Raw genomic sequence first — 15,014 nt, 5'->3', positions numbered from 1 at the left:
TCTCTGAAAATAAGTTCATCTTTTTTCAAAAGGTCAGTCCTGGCATAACTTGATATTGTCAAATCATTATATGATTCCTTAATTAACATGGTAACCTGCACTCAATCTTTTTTCCCCAAGTTAAATTCTGCAACATATGCTTTTTCTGTAAATTATTCCACTTATTTCTTATAGCAGCTTGAAGGTGGAGGAAGGAAGGAAGTGTTTGGAATGGAATTGGTGTTGAGGGAAATAAAATATATTAATATAAGATAGTCAAATTCCATGATAATTCAAGTAATGTTATTTAATTTAGGGTTGCGTACCATACCAAACTAAACAAGATTTTGAGCTTGCTCAGTTGAAGTTGTATCTTTGCCACCAAACTTTTATCTTAAAATCTCTCCTCTTAAAAATGAATAGGTTTTAAATACTTGCTGGTCTTTTTTCTTTTTTCCTCAGTAGTTCTTGAATGAATCAGTCTGAAACAGCTTTCTGTATTGGGTACCAAAGAATGTTTAAAAAAAGAAATTGCCATATGTTTTCTGTACTAGAAACTTCTGTTACTGCTGACTGATGCTAGTGCTACTGAATATGAAAATTCAAATTTATATAAAAAAACAGAAGGCAACATCCATAATTTTATTTTGATAGCAAATCACTCATACTTGCACCTTGGATTCATCCTCAGGTGGGTAACAAAGAGCATCTTAATTTCATATACTTGCAGTACTGAAAAAGAGAAAAACCTGAAACATACTGAAAAATGTGAGGTTTTATTAAGTGTGTCAAAATTTGATCTCTTTTAGGCAAACATGGGGCTGCTTCTGTGAGTTGTTGGGGAAATGGAGAGAAAGTTTGGTTCTCCCCATGTTTCATGAAACATTGGCACGCCCAACTGGGTGTAGAAGGGGTCACTTGGAACAGTTGTGAGTCTGGCAGAGCAAAAACTTGAGCCTGGCTCTTTGCCATCGACCTGCTGAGTGCTCTGGCCACTGATGTCCTGTGTGTCTTTTTGCACACATTTTCATAAGGGCTTTGGTTCCATTCTGGGGTGGAGTAAATATCAGTGCTTTATAAAGTGAAAAAAAATAATCCTTCCTTATTAAAAAAACAGAAATATATGTAAGATACCTGTGTCTATCTGATTTGGACAGTAAGACTGATTGATTCCTAGAAAAAGTAGAGTGCTGTTTTCAAGAATGGGGGAAAAAAATAAATAGGGATCCTAGCCCATCACACCATTATGGGGAAATAGCATTACTAAGTGTTACAATAAAAGTTCTGTGCTGTAGTGCTACTAAGGCACAAATATTGTCTTGTGTTGCAAATCAAACAAGTTAGAATTAACCCACATAACTATAAAACCTCACTTTCAAAATCAGGGAAGAAATTGGAGGGCAGGATTTGATTCTGAGTGACAGCTCAACCATATGTACAAATAATAATGTACAAATAATAATGCAGTTTATGAACTGCGTTAGCAACAGTATCATGAAAACATTAAAATTAAGGGTTTTCATGAGAGTTGCTGTTGAGCATGTTGCAGTCAGTGTTCATGTTTTGATATGACAGGTGATTATTAACTGCTAGTAAAGTGCAGCTTGAAGTGAAGTTTGGTTTCTTTGTTTGTTTTTCTGAGAGAAAAGGTTTGCCAGAACACGAGGATCCTCTTTTCTGGTTTCATGATAATGTGCTAAACAGGAAGCTGTATTTTTAAAGACAGCCTTAATTCCATCTCTAGAAGTATTTCCTGGTTTGTATCTTGCATCCAGTTGTGTCTCTTGTTGCTTTTGGCCCACAGGAAACCCAAATAAATACCGGAAGATCAGAGATGTGCTTTAATTTTGAACAAGCAATGTTAAGTTACACCCATATTTTTTCTGGCAGTAAGCCCTGTGAAAATAGCCACCCACAGAGATTATTAGTAGTCCTGTCTTGGATAGTTTAATAAATAAAGAGTTTAAAATAATCGAAAGTGAAATGGTGGAGTGTTTCATGGACAAACTAATGCCTTTCTTAGGTCCTAAATTTTAAACCTGAATCATCATTATTGGGTTTCAGAAGTGATGAAAGCAAACGGGTCTCAAACAGAGTGCCCAAGCTGAGAACACAAAGATACTTGAAAGAGTGCCCTTAGCTGTCCATCTTTCAAATGATAACATGATGTCAGAAAATGTTGACTGGGGAACATTGCTTGTTATAATTTGAGTTTGTTAAAAGTTTATTGTGCACATTTCTGTGGCCAAATTCTCTAAATTGTTTTAAACAATTGTGGGATTTTTTTTTTAATTCAGTCTTATGCAAGTGTGTGAAATTCAATGTTTTATGGAGAAATAAAAATGAGTTTATTTACTGTTGGAATCAGCTGTAGTCTTCTGGTTGCTCCTAAGACAGTGTTTTATAGGCAGCTGTATTTTATTGCTCTCTGATCTTTGTGAAAGACTGATCCAGTCAGTACATGGGTAGTTGATTTCTCCCACTGCTGCTGTCACTACTACTACTCTACACTTCTTTGTTAATCTCATTTAACATTTTCTCATAACTATCATATTCATGACCAAAATACACAAGTTTTGCATTTCTAACAATAAAATGTGGGATTTGCATCCAGAAAGTTTTTTTCCCCTGTAATATTCTTGTACTGTTATGCTTTATGTTATTTTTCATACCTCCACCTGAATGCCTGACTTTTTTTGATTTCTATAAAACTGGAGACAGGCAACAGTGAACTGCCAGGAAATGTACTGTGGAGAACCTACCTTTCTGTCTAGCAAGAGGTTCTGGGATCTAAATTCAGTTTACACATCCTTGTGTCATTGTTACCAACACAGATCAGCACTACTGCCTCTTTCCCTGGATGCTCAAACAAACTATCTAGCTGTGTAGAGGGGTCTTCCTTTTCACTCAGCAGGAAAGTCCCCTTAGACATCTCTCTCCTACAGTAGAATCCCCCACTGGCATCATCTGCTCTTTCTGTCCCTTAAAATCCTGCAGTTACTGGGAGGAGCCACTGTGTTACCAATAAAAAACAGGAACCCGTTGAATTGTCCTTCCTCCCCTGTGTCTGGCCATCCTCAGGACACCTCCTTGTCTGAGCTCCTTGGCAGGAGCAAAGACACAAACTGAAAGCCTCAGTCATGCTGCCCTCACCTACCTGCAGTTTGCCCTTTTTGAGCAAAACTGCATTCTAAGCACTTTCAGGTCATCCTGGTCTCTTATTAATTACTGTGTATAACACTTTGTGAGTGTTCTGATTTTTTTTTCTTCCCCATAAATGAAAGCAGGGTCCCATTTAGAAGTGTACACGTGTATCTGATGTATGTTACTGGGTAGGTGAGCTGACAGTGAGACAGACCTGTCACAATTGATTTTGACAAGGCCAGCATTTAGATTAGCAGTGATGTTGTTTAACATACTAGGTTTTTATTCATAACATTTGTAGTGAAATTTCCCCAAAAAGCAACTCAATGTATTTTTTTTTTGAATCCTAACCTAAGTACTTATCCTTTTTTAAGGCATTTCTACAGTGGGAGCCACAACGATCCAGGAGGAGAATGCTCTTAATACAGATACAGATTTTGTGCAGGCTGAAAGTGCTTTTGAAGCAAAGGAAAACTTTCATCCAAAAGACCAAAATCAAACACTGCAGTCTCTTTTCACTTTGCTCCGCGAAGAGGTTGAGCAGATGGATTCAAAGATACTGCCCCTGTGTCTCCATCAGGTATTTCTATGATTTTAGGGTGCTGCACCCAATTTTATTTTTATTTGACACCTTTGTTCATTAGTAAAAATATGCATAAATGCAATTTATACAAATATTCATATCTAGACAGGATACTTGGATGCATAACAGATGGTCAAGGCAAATATCTCTTCTAAGATCTTCTAATATTACTTAAATTATAAATTGCCTTGTAAATATATTCTGTAGTTAAAGGAAACTCTTAAGGATGGGTTTCTAACTCCCCAAATAGTGAAAATAGTTTGGCAGGAAGATTTAGCAAAATCACTCTTTAATCTACCTTGAATAAGGTTTGTGAAACACTGGTATAGGACAGCAGATATAATAATAATAATAATTTAAGTCTGAATAATAATTTAAGTCTGGAATTGTTTTTACTGCTGCAGTCATCTTTCTAGCATAAATTTTATGCATGAATATTAAGATTCAAGGTTTTCTTAGTGTATACCTTTATGTTAGCACAGTTGCCAGACCTGCAAGACCAAAGGGAAAACTATGGTTTGAAAAGCAATCTTTCTTACAAACTGGCCAGTATGTTGCTTTTTTGTCCTGGAGGTTATAATGCAGAACAAATATGTGGATAGAACTTGATGCAGTAATAATGTACAGGTGTTGTTTAATTGTGTCAGACTAATAGCAGACTAGAAGACCTTTTGCTTGGCTGTGATGCCTAATATGGGCCATATGTAGATACTATACCTGTCTGATTTGACTTAGCTGCATTGTCTTTATTTTGGAAGATATTCTAAATTTCTAAACTGCAATGACATTCCTGCATTCATCTTTTTTGATATAAAAAAGCAATTATATGGGAGAAAGAGATTTCACTTTAGGATTGCACATTATAGATAATCTACATTTGACAGAGAATTTAAAATTATTTTTCTTCATCCATGCTTGAGCAAAGATATTTGATACTGTTACTTAACTTATGGGAAGCTTAGCTTTAGGGTTAACAATTTGCTCTTAGTCTCATCAAATTTTATGTTTTTTCATGAGTCAGTACAAAGGTCATTTTTGGAAAACAGGACAGGGCAAAAACTTAAAATGCTTTGCAAACATCAAGGGGATCAATTGCACATGATGGAGGTGAAATGTGTTGTTTTTTGGATGAGGAAGCCAAACCCTGAGGGAAGAACCTTTTGAAAGTCACACAGGATCTGTGACAGAACTGAGAACAAAATCTGCATATTCAGATTGAAATATGTATTCAAACACTACCTCTTTTTTCCTAAAAATTCTCAAGTATTTTGAATGGAGCATTTGAAAGAGAGCTGAAGGAACTTACAAGGCTCCTAACCTGTTTTTTTAATAGAGGACAGGAGGGGGGAGGATTTTAAGTTTAGCATTCCTGTAAAGTGAGTCTAGTGAGAATTTTTTCCCTTTCTAGTAATTTAACCTGTCATCTTCAAACTTTTTTTTTCCAGATTGCTCATACAGCCTGACAGTAACATTAAACCAAGTCTATCAAATACTCTTCTACAACATTATTTTTCTATTCTGTATGACAAAATTTAGTGTAAAATTAAGAGCTGTGTCAGATGTTCTGGAGTATTAACAGTCCATGTTGTTTGTGGGAAGCCTGTATTGAATATTTAATGACTATTGGATAATAGGGGTTGTTTTAAAAGTCAACTTCTAATTAAAATAGGATGTAATTATTTTCCTGTCTTGAATGGGATTATTTTGGTTTGTTTAGGACTTGTTACAGAATCTAAGAGGTATTTTTATATAAAACATGGGTAGAGCTTTGACAGTTCCGAAAATTCTTAGGAAGCAATTGTGGACAGCAGACAAAATGTGCAGATAAAGAACATTAGAAGTCACTTTCCCATTCTCTTTTGAAGGTACTGGACTCAGAATGGTCTAGTGGTTAGCAGTAAGGCTGAGAGCCAGGAAATACAATTTGTAATCTAGACTCTATCAAATTGCTGTCTTTTTTGAGCAATCATCTTCAGACTTCTACAAAAATGCTTATTTAAGCCCTCCATATCATGACTACTTAAATCAATCCCAAAGGTCTTGAGACTCAATTTTTGAGTGTTCCCACAGAAGTCATTGGGGAATCATCTATGAAGTGCCTCAACCTGCATGTTCTGCTATCAGCATACCTGCAGTCCTGGACATATTTTGCAAGCTCTGTCCTTGCCTCACCATGCATGGCACATAGGAAGGCTTCCAAAATTTGCTGTCCCCAAGGACTGATGAGTTGCTGCTTGTAAAGGTCACTGATAGTGTAGAGCTCTGTGGAATACTTCTGAGGTTTATATTTTTTGTATTTCATCACATTTGCAAACAAAGATGTCAGTATTCCTCGGCTTTTTAGGAAAGCCTGCACAGTTTTGTAACGAGCACAAATAAGTTATTGTTGCAATTCTCAAATATTTTTTGTTTACAGGAAGACAAAAGACTCTTCTTTTCTCACCAGTCAGGAAACCTCCATTTGTGTTTTAAACCATTGCAATGTAATGCTCAGGAGAGCGCAGCAATGATCTTAGTTTGATCAAACATGAGGAAACATTGGTCAGGCACAGAATTCAAGCTTTTGAAATGGTATTAGTAAAAATAGTACTTCTATTGTAGGTAATTTTAAAGCTTTCTATTAAGATAACTAAAAATGTTTCTGAAATAATTTTTATAGTTGTAGGAACATAAAACCCTACTAAGGTTTTTTGGTTTTGTGGAATTCTGTAAATTACACAAAATCAAATCTGTTTTATGTGAGAGGACTTAACATTTCTGTGGTCTTTGATACTCTTTTAAAACCTTTTGTCCTAGAATAGGAATGCATGTATTTTGTCAGAACATGCATGTATTACCCAAGCTAAATAGGAGCCTGCAAACTAGATGTTTAAATTTATGATAAAAAGTTTGTATTACGTCCTTGCCACTGTCACAAGAATTACAGATTCTTTTTTTTTCCACTTTTGCAGATAGCTGAGACCTATTTTCAAGAGGAAGAATGTATCCTTTTACTTGCAGAAATTGTTGCACAGTATTAAAATAATGTGGTATGATAAAACACAAAAGTCCAATGCTTTGTTGTTAACTCACGTCTTGTGGGTCAGGGTTAGAAAGAAGTGAACATGAGTGAATACACAATATGGTAGCAAATCCTCCTTTATCAACTGGAATGTGAGTTAAGGGATAAATTCACTTCCAGCAGCTGCACTGATGCAATCATTAGTAGCCGGACATAAGCAAGGAAGTAAGAAAACATTTTCAAATGACTTTTGTTTTTATAAGATAACTTCTATTCTAATTATTAGTAACTGGGAAAATGTCTATTTTAGAGATAGGGTATGTATTATATCAAATAGGGTATTTACAGTAATGATGAAATGGTCACAACAGTTGTTTAGAATATGCAGTAAAATGTCTAGATTGGAATAAAAATCCAAACACTTGGAGTTGAGATTAGCAACCTGCAAACAATAGTAAAATGGTGTTTGACAAATGCTAATCAGTCAAAATCATATCAAGGTAATTTGAAAAATTGTTGTACGGAAATAGGGGTACCTGCTTCTGGGAAGAGTTTAATAGTCCAGTTTATTTTGATTTGTTCCTAGCTAATGCAAGTAAGTTTGGTCAAAAAATTGTAATAGTTGAACTGCTGCTAATTATTAGATATATTTCAGTAATTGTGTGATAGAATAATAGTATTAAGCCTCAAAGTTAAGTTAGAATTTTAGAAAAGGTGGACTGGGATTTCCTCTTTGCTTCAAAGGGAAAGTGATCAGATTATAAAAAGAAGATGCAGTGGTAAGCCCTTAAGGTGTATGTGATTCACTAAGATGCATCATATATTACAGAATTTGTGCATACAGATTATTTCTTTATTATGTGATTTGTACAAACAAAATACAGCAATAGGCAATTGTTAGCAGGCTAAGTAACAAGGCATAAAAAACCTAGACAAATTATGTTAGTCTGTAGATAAAGCCAGAGAGCTAACAGTTGCAATGTTGTAAAAGTAACATATAAAATAAAATATCCATCACGGTTTTAGAGGACTGTATTTTTGTTTTGTCCTCCTAATTCAAAAGTGTCCATTAGAAAATGTGAATTGCACAGCACAAATTAAAGGCATGGAAAAATTCTGTAGTAAATTATGATGCAGGGGCGATACAGTAAGTTTAAAATATAAATGGCATGGTAGAAACAGTTCGTCTTTCATTGGAGTTGCTTTAATTGAAAGGCATTCTATTTAAAGCTGATCAAAGGAAATATTTTTTAATGCAATGTACACCTGATGTGTGGAATTCAACACCACTATATAATACATATTTATGAAGGATATCTCCACTGTACCTCCAGCCATCAGTTTCCTGAGGTTAATAAAGAACTTACTTGATCATGTTGCACTGTATTAATTATCCATGACAGACATTTTAATTCATCCAGTGTGGAATCTCATAATAAAAATAATTCAGTGTTTGTTGCTGTGATCCTCTAAGGCTCTGTCTCTGATCTGTAATTCTGTTTCTAATAACAGATTTCCTGAAGACAGGGAATATTCTTTCCATTAATATTGTTGTTCATAAGCCATGCTATTGCATGAGGCTAACCAGAATAACAACTACTGGTTGTGTTTTTGTAATAATTACTCCAGTGTTTTAATTAGCATGAATAATGGAATGTGGGTTTTCTGTATTACTAAGAACCTCATTCACTTCTATCCTCATTGTATTGTAGAATTACATTTCAAATAGCTGGTAAAACAGCTTCAAGCACCACAACTAACAACACAGGCTTAGTGGAGCTAGCATTATCCTGACTGTTGTGAAATGTGTGACCATCAGTATACCTTTGTGAATATATTGTTAACCCTAAGCATGGGGAAAGAGTTCTTCATATAGAACAAAAGTGAGCAGAATCTTCAGGAAAACAAAAGGTAAACTCAGCAGTCCAACAGTGCTGTATATAGGGTTGAAAAGGGGGGCAGGTATTTTTCAAAAGTTGAAGCTGGATCACTGTTTTAATACTGTCTCCAGCTGGTCAGTAGAAAGGAGTCATATTTTCAGTTAGTCATGGTTATTGGCATGTATTTGTATTTCTTGTGAGATATGTGGTGACTTAGGTTTGCTTGTCATTTCCCAGAGATTTCATTTTTTTGGTAAAGTTATCAGCATTTTAACATTTCAGTCGTTTCTTTTCAAGACAAATCTTCTGTTGTGCTTCAGGCGCATGGGAAGAGGCAGCTGCTGAAAAGAATAGGATTTTAATTTTTGAATGATTCTCATGTTTCTCAACTTATTTTACTTCTTGCCTGCCATTTTCATGTCTGCTAATTTTTCTTTCTTGCACAGAAATCAGGATGCTAGCCTTTATTCATTTTGATTCACTTAATCCCAAATTTCAAGTGTGTAATTACTTCCCTTTCAAACATGATGCCAATTATAAGTCATACCATGTCCACATATGTGTGCATTTGCCTTTAACCTTCCATTCAGATGAGAAGGCCATGAAGTTCATTCAACTTGAACGACTTTATCATGAGCAGCTGCTTGCAAATCTTTCTTCCATACAGGAACAGTGGGGTGAGTACCAGATAAACTAATAGAGTAGAAGAAAGACTTTCGTTTGTATTTCTAAATAATACATTTCCAGGATTAAAAAGTTACATAGCAAAAGTGGCATTTATGTCAGAATTTCTCTGAGCTTGTTACAAGAAGAGTATTCATGCTTTGGAATTTTTTGCACACAGTTAATTATAAGTGTGGAAATAGTTTGTAATTTTTTATTCTGTTAATCGAGATTTTGATCCACAGTTGTTTCAAGCTCATTTTTGGGTTAGGATTGGTGAGTGTGATCTGATGAAAATAAAGTGTCTTCTGAAAGAATAGGATGCTGTTCTACATAATCTGAAACAAGACTGCAGAACATCCACAGAAAAATTGTCACTATTTCTCCATTAATTAGTTTCATCTATTTGTTTTATGTTAAGCTACTTTTATATTATCTTGAGTAAAAATTATTTTGATTTAATGTAGAAAGAAAATGGAAGACAGCAGTTCCCAGTCCAGTTAAAACTCTGAGGAATTCAGATAAAGAGCTGAGTGGCCAAGAACTGGAAAAGCTTACTAGAGTTTGCTCTTCACATCAACAGTAAGTATAAGAAAGTATTATTATTCCTCAATCGAATGTGTTACTGCACCTGTTGTCTCCTTGCCATTATGGGTGTTTTAAAATAATCAGTGTCAAAATAGCAGTTGCATCACTGACTTGAACTTGGTTATCAAGTGGTGGTTCCTTCTGATATGTAACTAAAATATTTTTGCCATCAGTATTCATATTTTTTTTAATATTGTTTGAGGAATGCATGAAGACTCAATCTGAACTTGTTTTAGCAAATCATCAGTTTTCCAGAACTGGAGTTTTGATTTTATTATTTCAACCAAAGGAAAAACTGAATATTGTTAATTTAGGGAGAGAGGGACTGTAGAACTAATGATGGCATTCATGTTTAGTACCTGTTGGTTTAATCATTGTTTCAAAATGCACGTGTCCAGCATCTCGCACTTCAGCACCCATACCTACCCTGTAGGATTTCATTCCCAAGTTTCCACATTTTAGGACAATTCCTTAATGCTTAAAGTAGTTCTTGTTACCTTCTATTAATTTCATATCAGTTGCATTTACATGAAGCAGTGATTCTGTACTTTCCTAGCATGACAGTGTTCTGAACAGTGAAATCTCAGTTGATAGCTGCTTTGCCTGATCCGTCAGCCTCCTGAATCACAGCAAACTTGTGCCCAGGGTGCTTTTCTGGGTAGTAACACATATGGGATTGTACCCATCAGGTAGGAGGAGGAGATCTGTTCCTCCATGGGGGAATGTCCTACTGTCCAGACATTGATTTTAATGCACAGATGGAAGAAATCATACAAGCTGCCACTGAAAAGGGATCAGCCAACAGCAGTAAGGAAACGAACTCCATTCAAAGGCTGTGACAGGCAAGATGCTCTCAATCAGATGGGGAGAGAGAACTTTCTCTAGTACTGCTGCATTGGCTTAGTCAATCTGGATATAACAAAAGCCAAAATGTTCCTGTTGCTCATAAAGAGTCTTGATTTGGTTATCTTTTTTTTTTTTTTCTTCTGGGTGATGGTACCCAAGTTTGACAACACCCCGACTGATTGCCAGAATCCATGCAGGGATTTTCCCCGTGTGCTCTGAATGCCTTTGGGAGGGAGCCCCTGGAAAGGCATTCCTGCATCCCCACAGGAAGAGGGGTAGGGTGGCACTGGAGCTGCACACAGAAGGGCTGAGACCCAGGTCTGTGCTGCAGCTAGCAGCACCTCCCTGCTGTCACCTGGGTTGTCACCTTCTTGAGAATGACTCTGCTTTCTCCTTCATTTCAGTTTTGAAATATTTCCTGTTCTGAGAAACCCTGCAGTTTGATAAAAATTAAGTCTTTTGTTCATTTGCCATGATCAGTGCTCTGGATGTGATACTATTACTCTTTCAAACTCTCAAGGCAAAAGCCTATTTGCTTTTATTGTTTCATATAGGGGGTTTTTCCTAAGCTTTAAACTCATTTTACTTTTTAATTGAAATTACACTTAAATTTTTAATGAATAGTATGCAGGTTTTGGAAAATGTGAGCATTCTGCTTTTTAATTGAAAGCAATGTAAATTTTTCTCATACTCAAGTTTTACAGCTACATACTGGACATGTTTGCCCTTTAAAGATAGTTTTGAGTGTCCTTTATTTGAATTTTAGATGGTAAAATTTTAAAGGCAATGTAACTTTTTAAAGTTTTTGTTAGAGAATATGAACATCAGTACTCTTCCCTTGTCTCCAATTTTCTTCATAGCTTTAAATAAAATGCTCCACATTTTATCTTCATTGCTGTATGAAAGACTGCAAGACAGATTGTGTGTGATAAATCACATTGTGCATGAATCTGTATCCAGCTGGCAAAGTGCACACTGACTGTGAGCAGCACTGATTCACCTGTGAATCTGAATGGAGTCAGTGGGAGCTGCTGTGCCTTACAGAACCCAGCAAATGTCCCAGTCTGTGGAGAGGGAAATACGGTTTTGGGGGAGGGCATTTCATTCCTCCATCTCTTTTACAGTGATCCCTATTTTAAATAGTAGTAGATATCAAGTTCTTATATGATTTTTAAAGTTGGTAGAGTTTCTTCTGAGCATTTTACAGGAATGCCTGATATATTGCAGTAAATTTTCTTCTGACTGCTTTCTCAGTTAGGTGGAACAATGTTCGGGCTAATTGGTCTTCTGATGCTATTCATGCAAGTACAGATCTGTGCTTGAAAGTATGCTAGCAGGCTGACACTTTGAATAGAAGAAAAGTTCTGTGCTAATTTTAGAGCAGAGCAAAGGTTTCTAAGACTTCACTCATATTTATCATGAAGAATGTTGCTACTAGGTTATTTAATTTATTCTTTTTCTCTTTATTGCTGCAGGCCGCAGGCATCCAAAAATAAGGTAAGCAGCTGTTTAATTGAATTCTGCTTTGTCAAAAATTGGTAATAAATGTATTTTAAATATTTGATAAAATCCTTCAAGTTTAGAAGCTTTTTGAAGTTTGAATGTCTCAAAAAGCCACAGCATTCCTGTTTAATTCCAAAAATTATAGGTAATACTATCATATTTTACAGCTAGTAGCTGCAGAAAATAGATGGGAAAGCAGTTATTTACCTCAGTTAATGGAATCCAGAACTTTAAAGGAAAGAGAAGCTACTGCTTTTAAATCAGGTATGTGTGTATGTATGTACATGTGTATACATTTGTTTTAAATATTACACTGTAATGGCATATTCCTGTAAATAAAATTAAGCTATTTCATTTGAAGCTACAGCATTTGTTGGATCTCTACAGATGCACAAAGGATAAATAATGCAATTTTAACTAGTCATCGATATTCATAATTGTAAAGTAATTCTAGCCTCCATCAAAAAAAAGTCTTAAATGTGCATGCATTTATATTAGCTTATGTAAGCTACAAAATTGTATAAAACTGGAGATTAAATGCATAATTGTATGTATGCAAATGCATACCAGGTAATCAACCTGATGACAGACACTCTGAGGTGTGGCAATGGAGTATAGTTAACAATATTAGTAACTATTGTAAGTTACATGCAGTGTACTGATTTTGAGATGCATTTTTCTGAAGCAACACAGAAAATTATGAAGCCTTTGGGGGATCTTGAGGAGAAAAACATTCAGTTAATTGTTTTCAGTACATACTTTATGTCATTTTCAGCCTCATTTTCCTTTTTCTGCCTTGGGGCAGGGGCCTTTTTGTTTGAGTAATTTGTTAAAATCTTTGGGTTCCTATGAAACATTTACAAATTAATGAATTGTTAAAATGGAGATAGAGTGGGAAAGAATATTGGTAGACAACCAGGCTGTGCTTTATCTTCCTCCCTCTGAGCAAAACGTTTCTGCTATTTTGTCATACTCCAGTTGCCAAAATTGGCTTAGCTACCTTCCCTCAAAAACAGCTAGAATTCTTCAGAAGATGAGAGCTGGCCTAAATGAACCTAGGAGGTCTCTTCCAACCTAAACTGTCCTACAAGTGTGTATCAGCCAGGATGTCCAGGAGAATCAGAAATTAATGAAGATACAGAGTCACAGTTCCCTACGTGTGTGGATCCTCCTTATCTCCATGCTCTTTTACCATGATCCCTGTACGGCCTTTTCTCCACTTCTGTTCTTGTAACCTAACTAAACATAAAGCATTAGAAACATGAAACAAACATGTTCTGCAGCTCAGCAAGCAGATCAAAAGAACACAGGTGCTTTTTATTTTTGGATGGTTGGGAATTCCCATGGAAAAAAAAAACCAGATTATTACAATTTTTCCTCTGATTTTATTCCAAGTGGAAACAAAAGCTTTCTGGGGGCAGAATTTCTGAACATTTGAATGTTCTGAATTCAGGAGCATTTGTTTCAATGTTGAAACACTCTAGTACAAAATCTTAATGTAATGTGGAAGGAATTAATGGTGCAAATGGATCTTTTCATGCCTTTCTCTTAATGTAAATCTTGTCAAAATACCATCAAAATCTTTGGGTTCCTGTGGAATGTTGGTAAATTGATAAAGCTATGTCATCCAATAAAAAGCAGTTCTGCTGAGAAATTTTCAGCAGTACTAAGTACTTCCAACACAAAGATAGGAATATTTCCACCCTATCTCAAGTTCAAATGGTTGGGATTTGCAAAAGATGCTGTTCACAAGATTAGTGAGGAAGCAGTGCGTTCTGTCCCTGGCGCGTGTGAGCAGCTGTTGGGGCAGCAGTGGTCATTGGCTGCTGCTGCCCTTCAGTGTCAGTGATCAGCAGCACGGGGATGAAGGGGTTTGCTTGCACTCAGAAGGATTTGGGCAGGGAAGGCAGCAGTATGAACCAGGACAGAAATTTGACAAAGGTGATTCATAGGCTGAAATATTGTTCAGGTACAAGCTGTGCTTGAGTGATCCAGCTCAGGACTAGAAGCAGTATGACCATTTGCGACTGGTTCCTGATTGTGCCTGAACCCCAGCAGAGTCCTTTATTGCAATAAACATGCAGTTCCTAATATTTAACCTTTTCAGCAGTAGCCTAAATGCATGGGCCTTCTCACAGAAAACTTAGAATGCTTGACTTCTCCTTTTTAGGTGTTTTTTTTCTCTATCAAAAAAAAAAAAAAAGAAAAATGAAATGAAAAATGAGAACTAAGCATGTAAAGTTTAACTTGTCTTACACATTTTTCCACCAAACCACAGGAAGACCTACTTAACTCATTTAACTGCTTGTAGTAGAAGTCTGGCTTACAGTAAAACAGGAAAAGGAAATTCTCACATGTTTTGAGAACTGGCCTTCATTTGGATTCATATTTAATAAGAATTTATGTAGCAATTATCAATAAGAATACATAAAATGCATTGTAGCAATATCTATATTACATTGTAGAGATTATTGTACTGCTCTTTAGTAGCATCTTTGAAGTAAGATCAAACTTGCTTTTGGTAATGTGAAGGAAAAATGACTCCATTGATCTACTAAGGTATATGGGAACATAGTTTGAGCCTCTGTAGGCAGTTGATGCTAAGAATTCACAATTCCTCTCTCCTGGGGCTGACAAACAGCTTGGTAAGAAGTCATCCAGTCAGGATTCCTGGGGCAGTACCTAATTAGATTTCTGCCCTTCTGAGCAAGGGTTGTGAATGGTCTGTTCTATTATATTTTAGTTTCTGGCAGATTTTCACTCTGAATCTACCAACAGACAGAATTTAATACTATGGCTTTAATACTATGTGTGGCCTTTAATACTA

General features: G+C 35.9%; 1 protein-coding gene across 4 annotated transcripts in view; it reads left to right on the top strand.

The window, feature by feature from the left end:
- The window catches only part of CNST (consortin, connexin sorting protein), a 44,577-nt gene that overhangs the window by 17,162 nt on the left and 12,401 nt on the right, over nt 1-15,014 (top strand). For 3 of the 4 annotated variants that reach the window (XM_084201863.1, XM_084201861.1, XM_084201864.1), the window contains 6 exons: nt 3,498-3,703; nt 6,658-6,688; nt 9,178-9,264; nt 9,718-9,832; nt 12,160-12,181; nt 12,355-12,451. In XM_084201863.1, the coding sequence (XP_084057989.1) occupies nt 3,498-3,703; nt 6,658-6,688; nt 9,178-9,264; nt 9,718-9,832; nt 12,160-12,181; nt 12,355-12,451 (558 nt within the window). The remainder of the gene's footprint in view (nt 1-3,497; nt 3,704-6,657; nt 6,689-9,177; nt 9,265-9,717; nt 9,833-12,159; nt 12,182-12,354; nt 12,452-15,014) is intronic. The other variant, XM_084201862.1, reaches the window with a different exon arrangement.

The sequence above is a fragment of the Fringilla coelebs genome (assembly GCF_963513975.1).
Source record: "Fringilla coelebs genome assembly, chromosome: 3".
Taxonomy (NCBI): domain Eukaryota; kingdom Metazoa; phylum Chordata; class Aves; order Passeriformes; family Fringillidae; genus Fringilla; species Fringilla coelebs.
This window is presented reverse-complemented; position numbering and strand designations above follow the sequence as displayed.